The 17,797-nt window shown below is 44.3% G+C and overlaps 1 protein-coding gene across 1 annotated transcript in view; it reads left to right on the top strand.

Annotated features, from left to right (window-relative positions):
• Positions 1-17,797, top strand: part of ZNF638 (zinc finger protein 638) — a 426,212-nt gene that overhangs the window by 358,994 nt on the left and 49,421 nt on the right. The window contains exon 22 of the mRNA XM_030192174.1: positions 5,673-5,857. Coding sequence (XP_030048034.1) covers positions 5,673-5,857 — 185 coding nt within the window. The remainder of the gene's footprint in view (positions 1-5,672; positions 5,858-17,797) is intronic.

The following is a 17,797-nucleotide window of genomic DNA, read 5'->3' as shown; positions in this document are numbered from 1 at the left end:
CAGCAGTAGTTCAAGGTGAGTTCAATTCAGGTTTAGGTAGGTATTGTGCCATCTACTGAGGACTTTGTTTAAGGGGCCAGTGCAATATGCTGCGCTACTGTTCAGTGCAGTGCTGTATGCTTGATTTTCTCACTAATCTTCTCCCCGATGCAGGAAGAAGGATTAACACAGAAAATCAGCATTAAAATGCTGCACTAAAAAGCAATTCAGTGTGCATGGAAAACACACATAGCTGAATAAAACATTGGTCCCAATGTGTGTGGAGGGGGGTGAAATAATCTGGTGCTGAATTTTTATGCTGCTTAAGACATAAGAGCAATGAAATAATCTGAGGTGAAGTAAATGTGGCAGCCAACCTTAGATGATCCAAGAGCATCAGGTGGCTGCCTTTCTGTGGTTGTTTGAGTGATTAAGTATTATATGTATGAAATTATTTGTACCTGATGGATGAAACTTAACTGACACACATGAGGTTTTAAAATGGGCCAATTTAGACTGGTGATCCAGAGAAGTAAGCCTCCCCAAAATGACCCAGTGCATTTCAACTGATAAGGAATTCCAGTTTCTGTATAGTTGAAAGTAATGTAAAATGAAATATCGTAGTTAGGGAATTTCTCCTTTCAAACTGCCTCTCCCCTTTCTCCTACTCTTGACAATCCCCAAAATTACTTCCTCCCTAGCCCCACAACTGTCTCACTACGCTCAAACGGTCAGTGACCCTGAAACTGCCCTGTCCACAAAAGCTAACCTCTGCAACTTCACCATCACCTTGGAAACTGCACTACTACCCTACCACCAAACTGATCAAACCCCAAAAACTGCACTACCTCCCCGCAAATTGCATAGTTTCCATAGCTACCTCTATGGCTGCCCCATCAATCTTGCAAACTGTCCCTGATCCCCAGAAAATACTGTCCCACAAACTGCCTCAACACATGCACACACATAAAGAGGTGTTGGAAAGAATTCTTTAAGCTATTCCTTGCTTGTTTTCCCACTTTGAAAACTAGTGACAGAATGATGACTGAATCATGTAATTGGCTACTGGTTGCTATGTGTACTTCCAGCTTCTGGTGGTGAAGCATGTTGGTGCCTGTTGTCCTGGGACAGTTGCATCCTGTCCACAACAGTGGCCAATCCAGGCCAAGGGCACCTGGCAAGCTTCCCAAACGTACAAACATTCTATACATGTTATTCCCGGAATTGTGGATTTTTCCAAGTCCATTTAGTAGCGGTTTATGGACTTGTGCTTTAGGAAAACTACCCCCTTTTAAACTCTGCCAAGCTAACCGCCTTCACCACGTTCCCCGGCAACGAATTCCAGAGTTTAATTACACGTGGGGTGAAGAAATATTTTCTCCGATTTGTTTTAAATTTACTATACTGTAGTTTCATCGCATGCCCCCTAGCCTAGTATTTTTGGAAAGCGTGAACAGAACGCTTCACTTGTTCCACTCCACTCATTATTTATATACCTCTATCATGTCTCCCCTTAGCCGTCTCTTCTCCAAGCTGAAAAGCCCTAGCCTCCTTAGACTTTCTTCATAGGGAAGTCGTCTCATCCCCGCTATCATTTTCGGTCGCCCTTTGCTGCACCTTTTCCAATTCCACTATATCTTTCTTGAGATGCGGCAACCAGAATTGAACACAATACTCAAGGTGCTGTCCGCACCATGGAGCGATATAACGGCATTATAACATCCTCACACCTGTTTTCCATATCTTTCCTAATAATACCGAACATTCTATTCGCTTTCCGAGCCGCAGCAGCACACTGAGCAGAAGGTTTCAGTGTATTATCGACGACGACACCCAGATCCCTTTCTTGGTCCGTAACTCCTAACATGGAACCTTGCATGACGTAGCTATAATTCGGGTTCTTTTTCCCCACATGCATCACCTTGCACTTGCTCACATTAAACGTCATCTTCCCATTTAGGTCTCCCAGACTCCTAAGGTCCTTTTGGCCTTCCCACTTGCACCTCACACATTTTCAAAAGTTATGGTGGTGGCGGTGGGCGGCAGCCTTTCTTTGTCAGCAAGGGATCCAGGTGCTCCTTACCTGGATGATTGGCTAGTTTGGGCACCTTCTTAGCGAGCCTTCGCAGTACACAGACAGTCCTGTCTCTTTCTTTCTGTGCAGGGTTGGGTGGTGAATTACTGCAACAGTTAACTCGCCCCCCCACCCCACCCAGGCGGGGAAGATTTTCCTGCCTCTGCATTGTCAGCTCAAGCAGCAAATTCTCAGACTTCTCTCTCTTCCCTGCCTGCTGGCATGGTAATATGCTCTGGTTTTCGGTTCTGTGCCAACAACTTTGGATGTTCTGCCTTGGGCGAAGATCCACGTGTGGCCCCTACAGTCCTTGTTGAGCCATGGTCTCTGGTCTCAGGGACTTAACGACCTGCTGGTGCTGTGGACACCTCAAGCCAGATGAAGTCTGAGTTGGGTGGCTTCTCCCTGCGCATACTCAGGTGGGGTTGCCCTTACAGACTCCTAGCTGGTGTGTTCTCACCTCCGATGCCAGCCTCTTCAGATTATCTCCTCCACTCTGCACAGGACCACTGGTTGAGAGTGGAGTCTTCCTGGTCCGTCAACAGATTGAACTTCGAGTTGTCCACAGGGATGCCAGTGCGCGTACTCGGGGACAGTCCTCACAAGCCGTGTCTTACATCACAGGCACAGAGGAACAAAGAGTGTATCTGTAGCCTAGGAGGCACATCTTCTTTTCAGTGGTTGAAATTGAACGTTCCGACGATTTCAGTGTCTCACATATGCGGGTTCACAGAACTCACATGTGGATTTCCTCAGCAGAGTGTCTCTGGACCCGGGGGAATGGCAACTGTCAAAGACTGCATTTCACTTCCACACAGGGGAGCCTTCTGGCTCTGGACCTCATGGCATCCAGACTCAGTACGCAAATACATAGATTCTACAGCCGCTTCAGGGAGAGACTCCCTAGGAATGGATGCACTGGTACAGCCTTGGCCATCAGACAGCCTCTTTTACGTGTTCCCTCCTTGGCCTCTCGTGGGAAGGACGCTGCACCGGATTGTGTGTCATCCCGGGAAGGCTGTTCCTGTTGCTCTGGACTGGCCCAGACGTCCTTGCTTTGTGGACCTCATCCATCTTCTAATTGCTCCTTGGTTGACACTTCCTATACAGATGGCTTATTGCACCAAGCTCCAGTGCTTATGGAGGATCCCTCTTGCTTTGGTCTACGGCCTGCCTCTTGAGAGGGTGCGATTGAGGAAGAAGGGTTACGTGGATAATGATGTTACTACCTTGCTGCAAGTCTAAATGTGGTCAACTTCTTATGCTAGAGTGTGGAGAACTTTGAGCTCTAGTCTGCACAGAATGGTGTTGTTTTTCCATTTTATGCTTCCTTGCCTCATTTATCCTTCAGGAGGGATTCAAAAAGGCTTGGCGTGTGAATTTGCTCAAGGTTCAGGTGGCAACATTAGTGTGTCTTAGAAGCAAGAATACAGAATGCCTCATTGGCTGCTATCCCTGATACAGTGTGACTCCTCAAGGGAGTTACTCATCTGGGTCCCCCTCTCCACAATATTTGTCCTCGGTGGAGTCTTCAGGTGGTTCTTAAGGCTCTTCAGTTAGCCCCCTTTGAGACCCTTTGTTCACAGCTATCAAAGATCTTACTTTAAAGTCAGCATTTCAAGTTGCTGTTTCATCAGCACTGAGAGTTTCAGAGCTTCCAGCTCTCTTCCAGGGATCCCTTTCTCTGGTTTTTGGCTCTGGATTTTCCATATGGACAGTTCTGTCATTTTTGCCAAAGGTAGTTTCTCCTTTTCATGTGAATCAGACTTTTTTTTCCCCATTGAGGTCTTTTCTGCAGAACACTCTTCCCTGTGACTGTTGGATGTGAAACGCCTCCTTATACACTATTTTATCGCTACCAATGATTTCAGGCAGTCTGATCATTCTTTTTGTCCTCTTTTGTCCTCATTGCTGGAAGAGTTTGCCAGCTTCCAACGAGACACTGGCTCGAAGGCTTAAAGAGGCTATTTCTTTGGTTTACATTCTGAGAGGTAGATCTGCTCCCATGCATTTCAAGGCTCATTCCAGAAGGTCTTTAGTCCTCATTCCTTTTTTAAGCATTACAGTTTGGATGTGTCTGCTCGAGCAGAGCTTCCTTCAGGGCCACGGTTCTCGCTGCAGGGATATCAAGTCTTTCCCCTCTTAAGGCTTGCTTTTGTACATCCTATTTGGACTGATCCTTGGGATGTAATAGAAGGAAAAATTAGTTAATTACCTGATAATTTTTTCTTTATTTGGATTTTGCTCATACCTTTCTCTTTAGTCCGAAAGGATCAGTGCAGAGCACACCCGCCTATGATGGTTCAGTAAGGCACGAGTTTTGCTCTTTATTTCATAGTTCTTTTTCTGTCTAGATGCTGCAGTTTTACGCTGGTAGTCACTTTCACTGCTTCATTGAATACTGGCTTGGTTGCTATCTGCAGGAGCGTATGAGTCACAACTCATTACAGTTTTCTATCTCCACCTGCTGGCAGATGGTCACAATACATTGTGTGGACTGATCCTTTGGGACTAAGGAAGAGAAAATTATCAGGTAATTAATTTTTCCCTGGGCTAGATGAACCATTGGTCTGACCCAGTATGGCTATTATGTCAATAGTGTTAGTACTCTATACTTAAACTCATGTGAGGGGTGTCCTGATTCTGTGCAACTCCATATCTCTGAATACTAAATTATTTTGCCAAATCTCTTCTGAGAGAGCGATTTTCTAATGGACATAATCAGTGGTATGCATTAATACTTTGGCAGAAGCATTTTTGATATGTTAACAAACATGCATGCTTGAAAGTCTATGCAGCCATATTTTCCCAAACCTTCCATAATTTCTCCGAGGACAGGCAAGCATAATCTTACATGTGGGGGGATGTCATTCACGGAGCCCAGTGTGGACATTGCCAAGTGCACTGTTAATTTAAATCTTTGAGGCAGTGCCCCCAGCATGCATGTGTGTGAGCATTCCTGCCCAATTCTTGAGCGCAAGACCAGCAGTCTGTCATTTTCTGCTGAAGCTGAGACGTTGACTTTTAAATCTCTCCGCAGTGTGTCAAACTTCTGCCTTTTTGGTGCCTTTCCTTTTTAGAAACTTTTTTCTTCATTTTTTTTTTTCTGTGTAAAATGTTTCACTTTTTCAGTTTTCGGCCTTTGGAGCCTCTGAGCCTTTCTCTTGCTTGGGAAATATAGACTGTTTTGGGGTACGTGACTACTTGAACTCCCCGGGCCAAAGAGCCTTTTGGCCTTGAGTAAGCCGTTCTTCCTTCCATTTCAGCGAGAGTGCTGAGTGCTTTAAGAAATGTAACTTGATTAAGACTGTTTCACTCACAGACACCCATTATTGGGTGTGTTCTGTGCTTAGGTCCTGAGCACCGGTACATACAGTGTAGCCTGTGCATGCAAAGATCCTTAAAGCCCACAGAATCCAGCATGAAAAAACTGTTTGGTTCTGCATTGATTGGAGATTGGGTACTCGACACAGAACCTGCATCGACATTGGGTGCAATGATGCAGCATCAGGAAGATCCGGCGTTGGGCTCGGAACCACGTTACTTGTAAGGGACTGTATGTCCCTGGTGCGTGCATCGAGAACCTTCAGTGTTTTTGATATCTCCTTTGCCTGCACAGGTTAAAACTCAGGCTGCGTCCACACCACTTTCTCGGCCAGTACCAACGCCTGCTCTTCGTGAGGAAATCCGGGCTGTGCTCGAGGAGGAGCTTTCAGAGCTACTGCATTTGCAGTCTATACAAGCTTACAGCAGAGAGACAGACACGGGAGAGGTCCGCACGCTGGCTCAGTGTCAATCATCTGGGTAAGCACAGACCTAACCAACGCATTCATTGTCATTGCCAGAGGATCTTTCTCCAACTTTGGAGACTTGCAGTGCAGAGCTGATGCACTAGTCAACACGCTCTTCCACGTACTTTCCATGAACAGTACTTGAAGAGTCAGTCTCGGGCCTCTCCTGGGAGATAGGTCTGTGGGTCTGAGGAGTCATATGGCATTCCTCCGATCCTTCTTCGCCACCTAAGACACACAGGTCTCCTCCAGAGAGTATATCTTTTTGGCTTTGTCCAGAGATGGCAATTGGAAACAGAGGAAGAGCTTTGCTCAGAATTTTTTGAAGTTCTAGATTGATTCTCCTCCTAGAGAAGGAATCACTGTCCACTTCATACATTATGAAAAATACTCTACTCAAAAACTGGGAGATTCCACTGACAGTTCAAATAGCGCCAAAGAAAATTATATATATAGGATACAGAAATCCACAGGATTTGTGAAAACACAATTACCCCATCAAGCGTACTTGCAGTTGAGATCTCATACTTTCCTCCTCCAGGAAGAGAAGCTAGAACATTAGATGCCTTTGGCAGAAAATCTTTTAAGGCATCATTTCTAACCAATCACATATTGGATTATAACATGTATTCCACAATTTACTTAAAATCTCTAATATAGAGTATCTTGAGTAATTCCTTTCTCCCCAAAGGCTGAGGAATTCCATAAGCTTCACAGAAACCTTCTCAACTGTTGTAATTATCTGGCAAGGCAGGCCTTTGATGTCTCTTCACACTTCTGCCTTAGCGTGGCAATGCAATGTATCTCTTGGTTCAGGGTCTCTGACCTCAAATTTGCTATCCAGGAACATCTAGTATCTTTTCACTCCCAGCTCCTCCACCTCAAAGGACTACGCCTTGACACTTTCATTTGAAGCAGCAATCTAAACAACCGCCTAGTTTGTTCCTAGAGACCATTGCCAGTGAACAGTTGTTTTTGCCAAGCAACCTATCAGTGGGAGGATGACATCCTCTTTCATCAGATGTGGCCTCTCATAACCTCCAGTGGTTGATTGCTGCATACCATACCGCATGGTTACATTCTGCATTGGGGAAAAGACCTCACAACCATCCACCAAAAGAATCTCATTTCAACTCCCTCCAGATGGCAATGCTTCGAGAGGAATTCTTGGCCCTCCAGCAGAATGCATAGAACCAGTTCCTCCACCGGATAGGGGTTGAGGGTTCTATTCCACATACTATCTCATACCATAAAAGACTGGGGGAGTACAATCCGATTCTCGATCTGCGAAACTGTGTTGATCTGCTCAGGTGTTGAAAGATGCTCTGCCTACTCGGTCGGCATGGCTTTGACAGTCCATGTAACACCATTGGCTCAACTCCACTTCTGATTCCTCAGTGGACTTTTTCAGTGATCCCAATCCACAGGATTACTGTCGGCTCCTATTCAAGTAACTCCACAGCTATGCCACTCACTACAGTGGTAGATGGTATCCCAGGAATCTCATCCAGGATTTTCAATTTCAGCCCCCTCCACATCCCAGGATCCTCACCACGGATGCTTCCATGGTAGGTTGGGGTGCTCACCTCGATGGTCTTCACACACAGGTTCTTGTGTCTCTCCCCAGGAGAAACATCATATCAACCTCCTAGAACTGCAAGTGGTCTAGAACACTCAAGACTTTTCAAGACCGCATTCTCAGTCAGGTAATACTTGTTCGCACAGACAACCAGGTTGCAATGGTATTACCTGAACAAACGGGGAAATAGTTCTTACCACCTTTGTCGACAACGCCCTACAGATTTGATTTTGGGCAGCTTCTCCAAACATCTCTCTAAGAGCTGTTTACCTAGCCAGCAAACAGGCTGTAGTTTGTTGAATATTCCAGCAATGGGCGACCCCAGCAGTAGACCCCTTCACTTCCTCCTTAGATCAAGCTTCCCTGCTTTTGTTCCGTATTGCCCCAGGTGCCTTGTTCACTGGTGAATGGACCTTCTAGATGCCATTCCCCTACTACCTCTCATAGGAAGAACTCTTCTCAAACTGCAGCAAGGCCAAGGGACCATGATTCTAATTGTTCCCTACCGGCCCTGTCAAATGTGACTTACCATACATCGAACCATTGAGGTTAGATCCTTTTCCAGCCCTAATAGCACAGAACGAAGGGTCCCTCCTCTATGCAGACCCTCACTTTAGCCCTGGCGGCCTGGTTCCTGTTGACATAGATTGTGTTCCTAAACCTTCCTGACTCAGTCTCTAGAATACTCCTAGCCTCTAGGAAACCAAACCACCTGTGAAGAAACTGTGTTTTAAGCCTGTAAAATGTATTAGATATTTTCCTGCATTATGTTTTATCATTATCATGTACCCAAAATCCCTTCTGTTATTACTAAATGTATACTTTCTAATATATTCTCACTACTCATGATGTATTGTAAGCCACATTGAGCCTGCAAAGAGGTGGGAAAATGTGGGATACAAATGCAATAAATAAAAATAAATTAATTATGTCCTGAAGTGTATTTCTCCTATTTGGCCAGCAGGTAGTGTTTCTTTGCTGTAAAGCTGTTAACAGAGGAATGCATATTTTTTTCTTTAGTTTTAGCACACAAATTGGAAGCAAGTGAGCACGTGCAAAGTGATGAATGTGGGAAAGAGGAACCTGAATTATAGCTACATCATGCAAGGTTCCACGTTAGGAGTCACCAACCAAGAAAGGGAGGTGTCGTCATTGATGATACGTTGAAACCTTCTGCTCAGTGTGCTGCGGCGGCTAAGAAAGCAAATAGAATGTTAGGTATTATTAGGAAAAACAAAAATGAGGACGTTATAATGCCTTTGTATCGCTCCACGGTGCGACCACACCTCAAATATTGTGTTCAATTTTGGGTCGCCGCATCTCAAAAAAGATATAGTGGAATTAGGAAAGGGAAGTACTACTGATAGGTGACTTCAATATGCCGAATGTTGATTGGGGTGTCCCAGCAATTGTTCCAGCAGTGGGTAACAGAACCAACGCGGGATGGAGCTGTTCTGGACCTGGTGCTTACAAATGGAGAGTACGTTTCTGACGTCAAGGGGGCAGACCATTTGGCATCTAGTGATCATCCTATGGTATGGTTCAATATTAAAACAGAAGAGAGGGCACATTCGAGATTGAAGGTCCTGGATTTCAAAGGAACTAACTTTGCCGAGATGGGGGAATTTCTCAAGGGAACAGTTAGTGAGATGGGAACAGCTGAAGGATGTAGAGCGAAATGGACAAGACTGAAAGGAGCTATATTAAAGGCAACTAACTTTTTATGTTAGAACATTACATAAAAGTAAGAGGAATAGAAGGCCTCTCTGGTACTCGAATGTAGTAGCTGAAAAGATAAGGGAAAGGAGGCCTAGCCTTTGCACGTTATAAGACGACTCAGAAAGATGAAGACAGGAGAGAATACCTAAATAAGCAAAGAGCTGGAAAAGCTACCAGGAAAAGCGAAGCACCAAATGGAGGAAAAAATAGCTAATACGGTAAATTGGGGGATAAGACCTTTTTCAGATATGTAAGTGACAAGAGGAAGTGCCATAATATTGTGAGGCTCAAAGCTGAGGGGAGAGAAATATGTGGAAGATAAGGATAAAGGTGAACTGCTTAATTATTTTAGCTCTGTGTTCACGAATGAAAGACTGGGGGTAGGGCTGCAGAAAACAAAGGCTAAAGGGGATGGATGTATGGTAGACCAAAACCCGTTTACAGAGGACTGTATTCGTGAGGAGCTTGCCAAACTAAAAATAGAGCGATGGGGCCTGATGTGATACACCCGAGGGTGCTTAAGGAACTCGGAGAATTTCTGTCGGCTCCACTGACGGACCTCTTCAATGCTTCCTTAGAAACTGGAGTAGTCCCGGTGGACTGGAGAAGGGCGGATGTGGTTCCTTTGCACAAGAGTTGGAAGTAAGGAGGAGGTTGGGAATTACAGACCTGTCAGTCTGACCTCCGTGGTGAGTAAGCTAATGAAAACGCTTCTAAAGGGGAGGATTGTGACATTTCTTGAACTACATGGAGTGGGGGACCCGAGGCAGCATGGCTTCACTAGTGACAGGTCGTGTCAGATTAATCTGACTGTCTTCTTCGACTGGGTGACTAAACAGTTGGATGTGAGAGGGGCGCTTGATGTGGTATACTTGGATTTCAGCAAAGCCTTTGACACGGTTTTACACAGGCGACTGATAGAGTGCCCTCGGTATGGGACCTAGATTAACGGATTGGGTTAAAAATTGGTTGAATGGTAGGAGACAGAGGGTAGTGGTAAATGGAGCTTGCTCTGAAGAAAAGGATGTCAGTGGAGTACCGCAGGGATCGGTCCTAGGGCCAGCTCTTTTTAACGTCTTTGTGAGCGATATTACGGAAGGGCTGTCTGGTAAGGTTCGTCTCTTTATGCATGATACTAAACTCTGCAACAGGGTGGACACCCTGGATGGTGTGAATGACATGAGGAAGGACCTAGCGAAGCTAGAGAAATGGACCAATATTTGGCAACTAAGGTTTAATGCAGGGTCATGCACTTGGATTGCAGAAATCCGAGGGAACAGTACAGTATAGGGGGTGAAGTGCTTCAGTGTGCGAAGGAAGAGCGGGACTTGGGGGTGATAGTGTCTGATGACCTTAAAGCTTCCAAACAGGTAGAAAATGCGACTGTCAAAGCCAGAAGGATGCTTGGATGCATAAAGAGAGGCATGACCAGCAGGAAAAAGGAGGTGATAGTGCCGTTGTATAAGTCTCTAGTGAGGCCCCATTTGGAGTATTGCGTGCAGTTCTTGAGACCGCACCTACGGAAAGATATAAACAGTATGGAGTTGGTCCAGAGGACGGTTACGAAATTAGTAAGCGGTCTTGAATGCAAAAATTATAGGGACAGGCTTATGAACCTCAACATGTATACGCTGGGAGAGAGGAGGAGACATGATAGAAACGTTTAAATATCTCAAGAGCATTTATGTACAGGAAGAGAGCCTTTTTCAAATGAAGGAAAGCTCTGGAATGAGGGGGCATATGACAAAGTTAAGAGGGAATAGGCTTAGGAGTAACCTAAGGAAGTACTATTTCACATAAAAGGGTGGTGGAGGCGTGGAATGGCCTCCCGGTGGAGGTGGTGGAGTCTGGGACTGTTCCAGAATTTAAAAAGGCATGGGATAAGCATGTGGGATCGCTTAGGAACAGAAAGAATTAGGGGTTACAGAGAATGGGCAGACTAGATGGGTCATGTGGCCTTTATCTGCAGTCATGTTTCTCTGTTTCTAGAAAAGGTGCAGAGAAGCGCGATGAAAATGATAAAGGGGATGGGATGACTTCCGTATGAGGAAAGGCTAAAGCGGCTGGGGTTCTTCAGCTTAGAGAAAAGACGGTTGAGGGAAGATATGATAGAGGTCTATAAAATAATGAGTGGAGTGGAACAGGTAGACGTGAAGCCTTTGTTTACGCTTTCCAAAAATATTAGGACTAGGGGGCATGCGATGAAGATACAAAGTAGTAAATTTAAAACGAATCGGAGAAAATATTTCTTCACTCAACGTGTAATTCAACTCTGGAGTTCTTTGCCAGAAAATATGATAAAGGCGGTTAGCAGAGTTTTATAAAGCTTTGGACGGCTTCCTAAAGGAAAAGTCCATAGACCGTTATTAAATTGGGGAAAATATTTCTGGGATAAGCAGTGTGTAATCCTGTCCCTTGCCACTGGGGAGGGGAAAACTTCAGCCCTAGAGGCTGGAATAAGAGAGACAATCAGACTAAGGTATAGGCGCAACTAGTAAAAGTCTTTATTGGTATCTCACTAAGCCAAAATAATTGTTCTCTCTGGAGCAGGTTGTCACACAGAAAAAGCCAGACGCAAAGACTGCTCAGCAAAACCTTCCTAACCATACATATATACTGTTGTAAGTTTCATTTCTCCTAAATCATGTGATTTCTCTTAAACTAACGTGATCATATATGGATTTTCCTGTTTCCTTCCATTACACACTATAATAATATACAAAAATTTATATATTTACTAGCTCTACCCAGCCACGCGTTGCTGTGGCTCAGTCTGGTTAAATGGAAAAGAAAGAAAAGAGGAAGCGCACGTTTCTAATATGTTTAATTTCACAATGCTTGTGGGTATACAATATTTTTTGTTCCATTGTGTGTGGAGAGATAGAGATTGTCTGGTTTGCCGACTGTAGAACTTGCAACATACAATTGTCCATGTGAGAAGCAATCCGTGTGTAGATGTAAACGGGTGAATTCTAAAGATTGGCCCTGACTTTGTTGTTGGTGATTGCAAATGCCAATCGAATTGGGGAATTGCAATCTGTTAATTGAAATGGCATATCTGTTGGAATCATAGGAATGAGGACATGTTCACCTTTGAAAGGTCCTGTCAAGATTGTTGCTTGTACGACATTGCTCATTAATTTTTTTACTGCAAGCCGCGTGCGGTTGCAAAGCTTTGGCTGGTTGATATTTCGCAACATGATAATTGGCAAGCCGATTTTCAATTGCAGTACGTGTGGTGGCATCCCTGGCAGATCGAGTGTATTGAAAAAGTCTGTTGGATAATTAAGCACTTTATCTGCTTCCAGAACAGTGTCAACGGACTTGTATGTGAGTGGCTCGCTTTGAATGTTAGACTGAATAATATTGTTCAGTTCGTAGACGTCTTTGTTCTTGACTGCAAGAATAGCTTGTTCACTCAGCGAATCGTGATTCTTATAATTGGTTTGAATATTGGGAAATACTTTTTCAACCAATTGTTCTTTTGAGGTCAGTAAATTGCAGAAGTTATGAGGCAATGAAATTCGTCCTGAGGTCAGATCAACCGGCACCTTTCTGTTCCCAGTTTTCAGCAATTGATGTGAGAATATCTGAGCTGATTGATCGTTTTACAGCTGGACATGCATATTTGTAGTTAAGTTTAATGTCTTCATGTGTTGCCACAAAGTAGAGTATTTTAGGCAAGCATTTATTTAGTCCGCTGGTGTCGATCGAGGAACTACAGGTAATGTTTGCCTGAAATCTCCTGCAAGCAATATTAATGTGTTCCCAAATGGTCTGATATTTCCACGCAAATCTTGCAATGATCGATCAAGAGCCTCGAGCGATGTTTTTTGCTGTGCTGTTTCCTCGGCACGTATTTGAGCCATTCTTTGTCTGTTTCGCACGTTCGCTGATGCCCGTTGTTCTTCAGTTTGATTTGCAATTGTAGGTATATAAAAACACGCGCGTATTCGAATGGAACGTTGTGTCAAAATTTCAAAGCAATCGGTGAAGAACTTTTGGAGATTTAAGCCACTCTCAGCCTGTCGCGTTGATTCTGTTGAGAACGAAACAGATCTGAAGCTGCAGAACGTGATCGCCGTGCTCGCAGCTGTGCATCGTCAAGTCTGGCTGCACGTCGCTCTGCTGCTTTCTCGGCACGTATTTGAGCCATTCTTTGTTTCATTCGTTCAGTGATGGCCGTTCTTCCTCAGTTTGATTTGCAATTACTCGTCGCACAGCTTCTGCGCCGCGAGTACGACAGCTGTGACATCTATATAATAGTAGGTATATAAAAACATGCGCGTATTCGAATGCAACGTTGTGTCCAAATTTGAAAGCAATCGGTGAAGAACTTTCAGAGATTTAAGATTTTGAACAAACGAATATATACATTTTTATTTATATAGATTACATTTGTATCCCACATTTTCCCACCTATTTGCAGGCTCATTGTGGCTTACGTAGTACCGGAGAGGCGATTGCAGACTCCGGTGTGAACAAATACATAGTGACGTTGTGGTAAGATAATGCTCATGTGATATAGCCACATAAGGGAATCATACTAGGAAGGGTTGTGTGATGTCCATCACGTTGTTTTTTTTTGTTTGTTTGTTTTTTTTGCAGAGATCAAGCATTTATGTTGGATTGGTAGGGTATTCCTTTTTTTTAAACAGGTAAGTTTTAGTGTTCTCCGGAAGTGGAGGGTGGTCGTGCGTTGTTTTCAATGCTTTTGGTAGTGCATTCCACAGTTTCTGTGCTTAAGTAGGAAAAATTGGATGCATAAGTTATTTGTATTTGAGTCCTTTGCAGCTTGGGTAGTGCAGGTTTAGGTACTTGTTGATTCAAATGTGTTTCTAGTTGTTAGGTCGATCAAGTCTGTCATGTATCCCAGGGCTTCGCCGTAGAGTATTTTGTGAACCATAGTGCAGATTTTGAAAGCAATGCATTCTTTGATTGGGAGCCAGTGTAGTTTTTCGCAGAGGGGTTTTGCACTTTTCAAATCGCGTTTTCCCGAAGATGAGACTGGCTGCCGTGCTGTGAGCTGTCGGAAGTTTCTTTAAGGTTTGTTCTTGCATCCCGCATAAATTCCATTGCAGTAATCTAAATGGCTTTAGTACCATTGATTGTATTAGGTTGCGAAATGTTTCCCTTGGGAAGAATTGTTTCATGCGTTTGAGTTTCCCCCTTGAGTGGAACATTTTCTTTGTTGTGGTTTTCACTTGGCTCTCTAGTGTTAGGTTGCGGTCCAATGTGACTCCGAGGATTTTCAGGCTGTCTGAGATAGGGAGGGTGTAATCTGGTGTGTTGATGATTGTGGGGTTGTCTGCGCTGTGTTGGGATGAGATGACGAGACAATGTGTTTTTTCTTTGTTGAGTTCTAGTTGAAATGCGTCTGTTCACGCTTTCCAAAACTACTAGACTAGGGGGCATGCGATGAAGCTACAATGTATTAAATTTAAAACGAATCAGAGAAAATATTTCGTCACTGAACGTGTAAGTAAACTCTGGAATTTGTTGCCAGAGAATGTGGTATTATTACGAAAGGTATGGAAGACAGGTGTGAGGATGTTATAATGCCGTTGTATCGCTCCATGGTGCGACCGCACCTTGAGTATTGTGCTCAATTCTGGTCGCCACATCTCAAGAAAGATATAGTAGAATTGGAAAAGGTGCAGAGAAGGGCAACTAAAATGATAACGGGATGTGACGACTTCCCTATGAAGAAAGTTAAGGAGGCTAGGGCTATTCAGCTTGGAGAAGAGATGGCTGAGGGGAGACATGAAAGAGGTATATAAAATAATGAGTGAAGTGGAACAGGTGGATGTGAAGTGTCTGTTCACGCTTTCCAAAAATACTAGGACTAGGGGGGCATGCGATGAAACTACAGTGTAGTAAATTTATAACACATCGGAGAAAATTTTTCTTCACCCAACGTATAATTAAACTCTGGAATTCGTTGCCGGAGAAAGTGGTGAAGGCGGTTAGCTTAGCAGAGTTTAAAAAGGGGTTGGACGGTTTCCTAAAGGACAAGTCCATAAACCGCTACTAAATGGACTTGGGAAAAATCCACAATTCCAGGAATAACATGTATAGAATGTTTGTACATTTGGGAAGCTTGCCAGGTGCCCTTGGCCTGGATTGGCCGCTGTCGTGGACAGGATGCTGGGCTCGATGGACCCTCGGTCTTTTCCCAGTATGGCATTACTTATGTACTTATGACTGTGATTCATGTAGTATTGAGAATTTGTGTATGTAATCTGTGAGTGGTTTGGCTACCATACTTTCCATCAGTTTGACTGACAATGGGATGGATGCTACTGAATGATAGTGATTTCATTACTTTTTTTTTCGTGGTGGGTAGTATATTGCCACTTTCTTTGGGGAATAGGCCTAGCTGAAACATGTAATTTAGGTGGGATGTGAGGTCGGCTATGAGGCGTTCAGGGGTGGATTTTATTAGGTAGTTGGGGCAGGTATCTGGTTTACAGTGGGTGTTAGAGAACCTGTTGATCGCCTGTGCAACTGTATCAGTGGTAAGGAGGGTGAAGTTTAACTGAGTTTGGTCAGCCGGGTATTCTCCAGTGGTTGGGTCCAGTTTGTTAAGGAAGTTCTCGATGTCAATGTTGTCCTGGGGTAATGTGTTGTGTAGATTTACAATTTTTTCATTGAAATACTTAGCAAGTTTATCTGCAGATGAGAAGTCTGTGTTCGAAGTAGTGACTAAGTTAGTATCTAGAAGTTTGTTCACGATTTGGTATAATTTCTTCATGCCTTTGTAGTCTGTCCCTATTTAATTTTTTTTTTTCTTTCATTCTCAATACAAAATTGTTGTACATAACAGAGGAAGATATGTAATACAACAGCTCATTCATCAAACAAGTATACACAGCTGCAATAACTAAGTAAACCCGTACATAAACTAGTGCAATATGTTGTCTGTTGTAATAAGGAGCCCCTAATCCTTCTGTATTGAGTTTTCATTTTACCCCTATCATCCAATCAGTCATAGTCCACCTCACCAATCACGCATGTCCGTCCACAACATCCAACCCCTTGCACCCTCATAACCTAAATCCCCCCTCCCCCTCCTAACCCAACTGTTTAGACAGGAAGCCCACAAATAAGCATATTGGCGATTGATCAATTTAGGGGAACTACGAAAACTCTGGATCTCGTATTTGCCTACCTCCCTCATTTTGGCCTTCCACAGCTCCCCCGTTATCCTCCCCCGTTATCCAATAGTGCAAGATAGTTTTCCGAACCGACGACACATAAGTCGTCGTTATGGGAATCTAAGTCCTTGAGTCACCAATAAGGATTGGTCCCCCAATAATAGAGTCGCATAGTCCCACTCCAAAGTTCTATGTACTGTAGCATTTAGGACAGAAAACGCCTCATTGCAAATCCCCAGAGCCGGGCACTCCAAAAAGGAATGGAGGAGATTCCCCCCTGCTCCACCGCATTTACTACATCTGTAGTCATTCCACAATCCCATAACAGCCCCCTTCGCCCTAGTGATATATGCTCTGTGTAGGATCTTATATTGTATCTCCTGTAGATTTGCGGCCTTGACCATTCTATAGATAAGGGAAAAAAGTTTCCCAAAATCTGTTCCTGTGTACTGAGTCCCAAGGTCTTCATTCCACTCACCAATATCTCCATACCCCCCATGGACCCATTCATGGTTAATACCCTATACCAAGTGGACAAGCTGTTGGCCTTGCTAGGTATCTGTAATAAGATTTTATTCATCAGGCCCCATGTCCACCCGTCACCATACTCCCCCCTCAGGGAGGACCAATAGTGTTGAACCTGCAAATATTGTAACAAGTTATTGTTTGGGACCTCCCATTTCTCCTTTACTTACCTCTCCCTCCGCACCGTTAGTGTTCACCGTCTGGTGGATCCTCTTCTACTTCTATCCCTCTGCTATCGGCGTAACCTCTGGGTTCTGTTCTTGGTCCCCTCCTCTTTCTAACTACACTTCTTCCCTTGGTTCATTAATCTCATCCCATGGCTTTTCCTACCATCTCTATGCTGATGACATCCCAAATCTACCTTCTACCCTGATATCTTACCTTGCATCCAAACCAAAGTTTCGAGCGTGCTTGTCTGACATTGCTGTCTGGATGTCTCAACGCCACCTGAAATTAAACATGACCAAAACCGAGCTTCTCATTCGCCCCCCCCCCCCCCCCCCCCCCCCCGGTTTTCTATTTCTGTTGATGGCTCTCTCATTCTCCCTGTCTCCTCAGCTCGAAACCTTGGGGGTCATCTTTGACTCTTCTCTCTCCGTCTCTGCTCATATCCAGCAGATCACCAAGACCTGTCGTTTCTTTCTTTACAACATCCGTAAAATCCGCCCCTTTCTTTCCGAGCACTCTACCAAAACCCTCATCCACACCCTTGTCACCTCTCGTTTAGACTACTGCAATCTGCTTCTTGCTGGCCTCCCACTTAGTGACCTTTCCCCTCTCCAATCGGTTCAAAACTCTGCTGCCCGTCTCATCTTCCGCCAGGGTCGCTTTACTCATACTACCCCCTCCTCAAGTCGCTTCACTGGCTCCCTGTCCGTTTTTGCATCCTGTTCAAACTTCTTCTACTAACCTATAAATGTACTCACTCTGCTGCTCCCCAGTATCTCTCCACACTCATCCTTCCCTACACCCC

The sequence above is a fragment of the Microcaecilia unicolor genome, chromosome 2 (assembly GCF_901765095.1).
Source record: "Microcaecilia unicolor chromosome 2, aMicUni1.1, whole genome shotgun sequence".
Taxonomy (NCBI): domain Eukaryota; kingdom Metazoa; phylum Chordata; class Amphibia; order Gymnophiona; family Siphonopidae; genus Microcaecilia; species Microcaecilia unicolor.
Note: the sequence above shows the minus strand (reverse complement) of the source record. Positions and strands in the feature narration are given on the sequence as shown.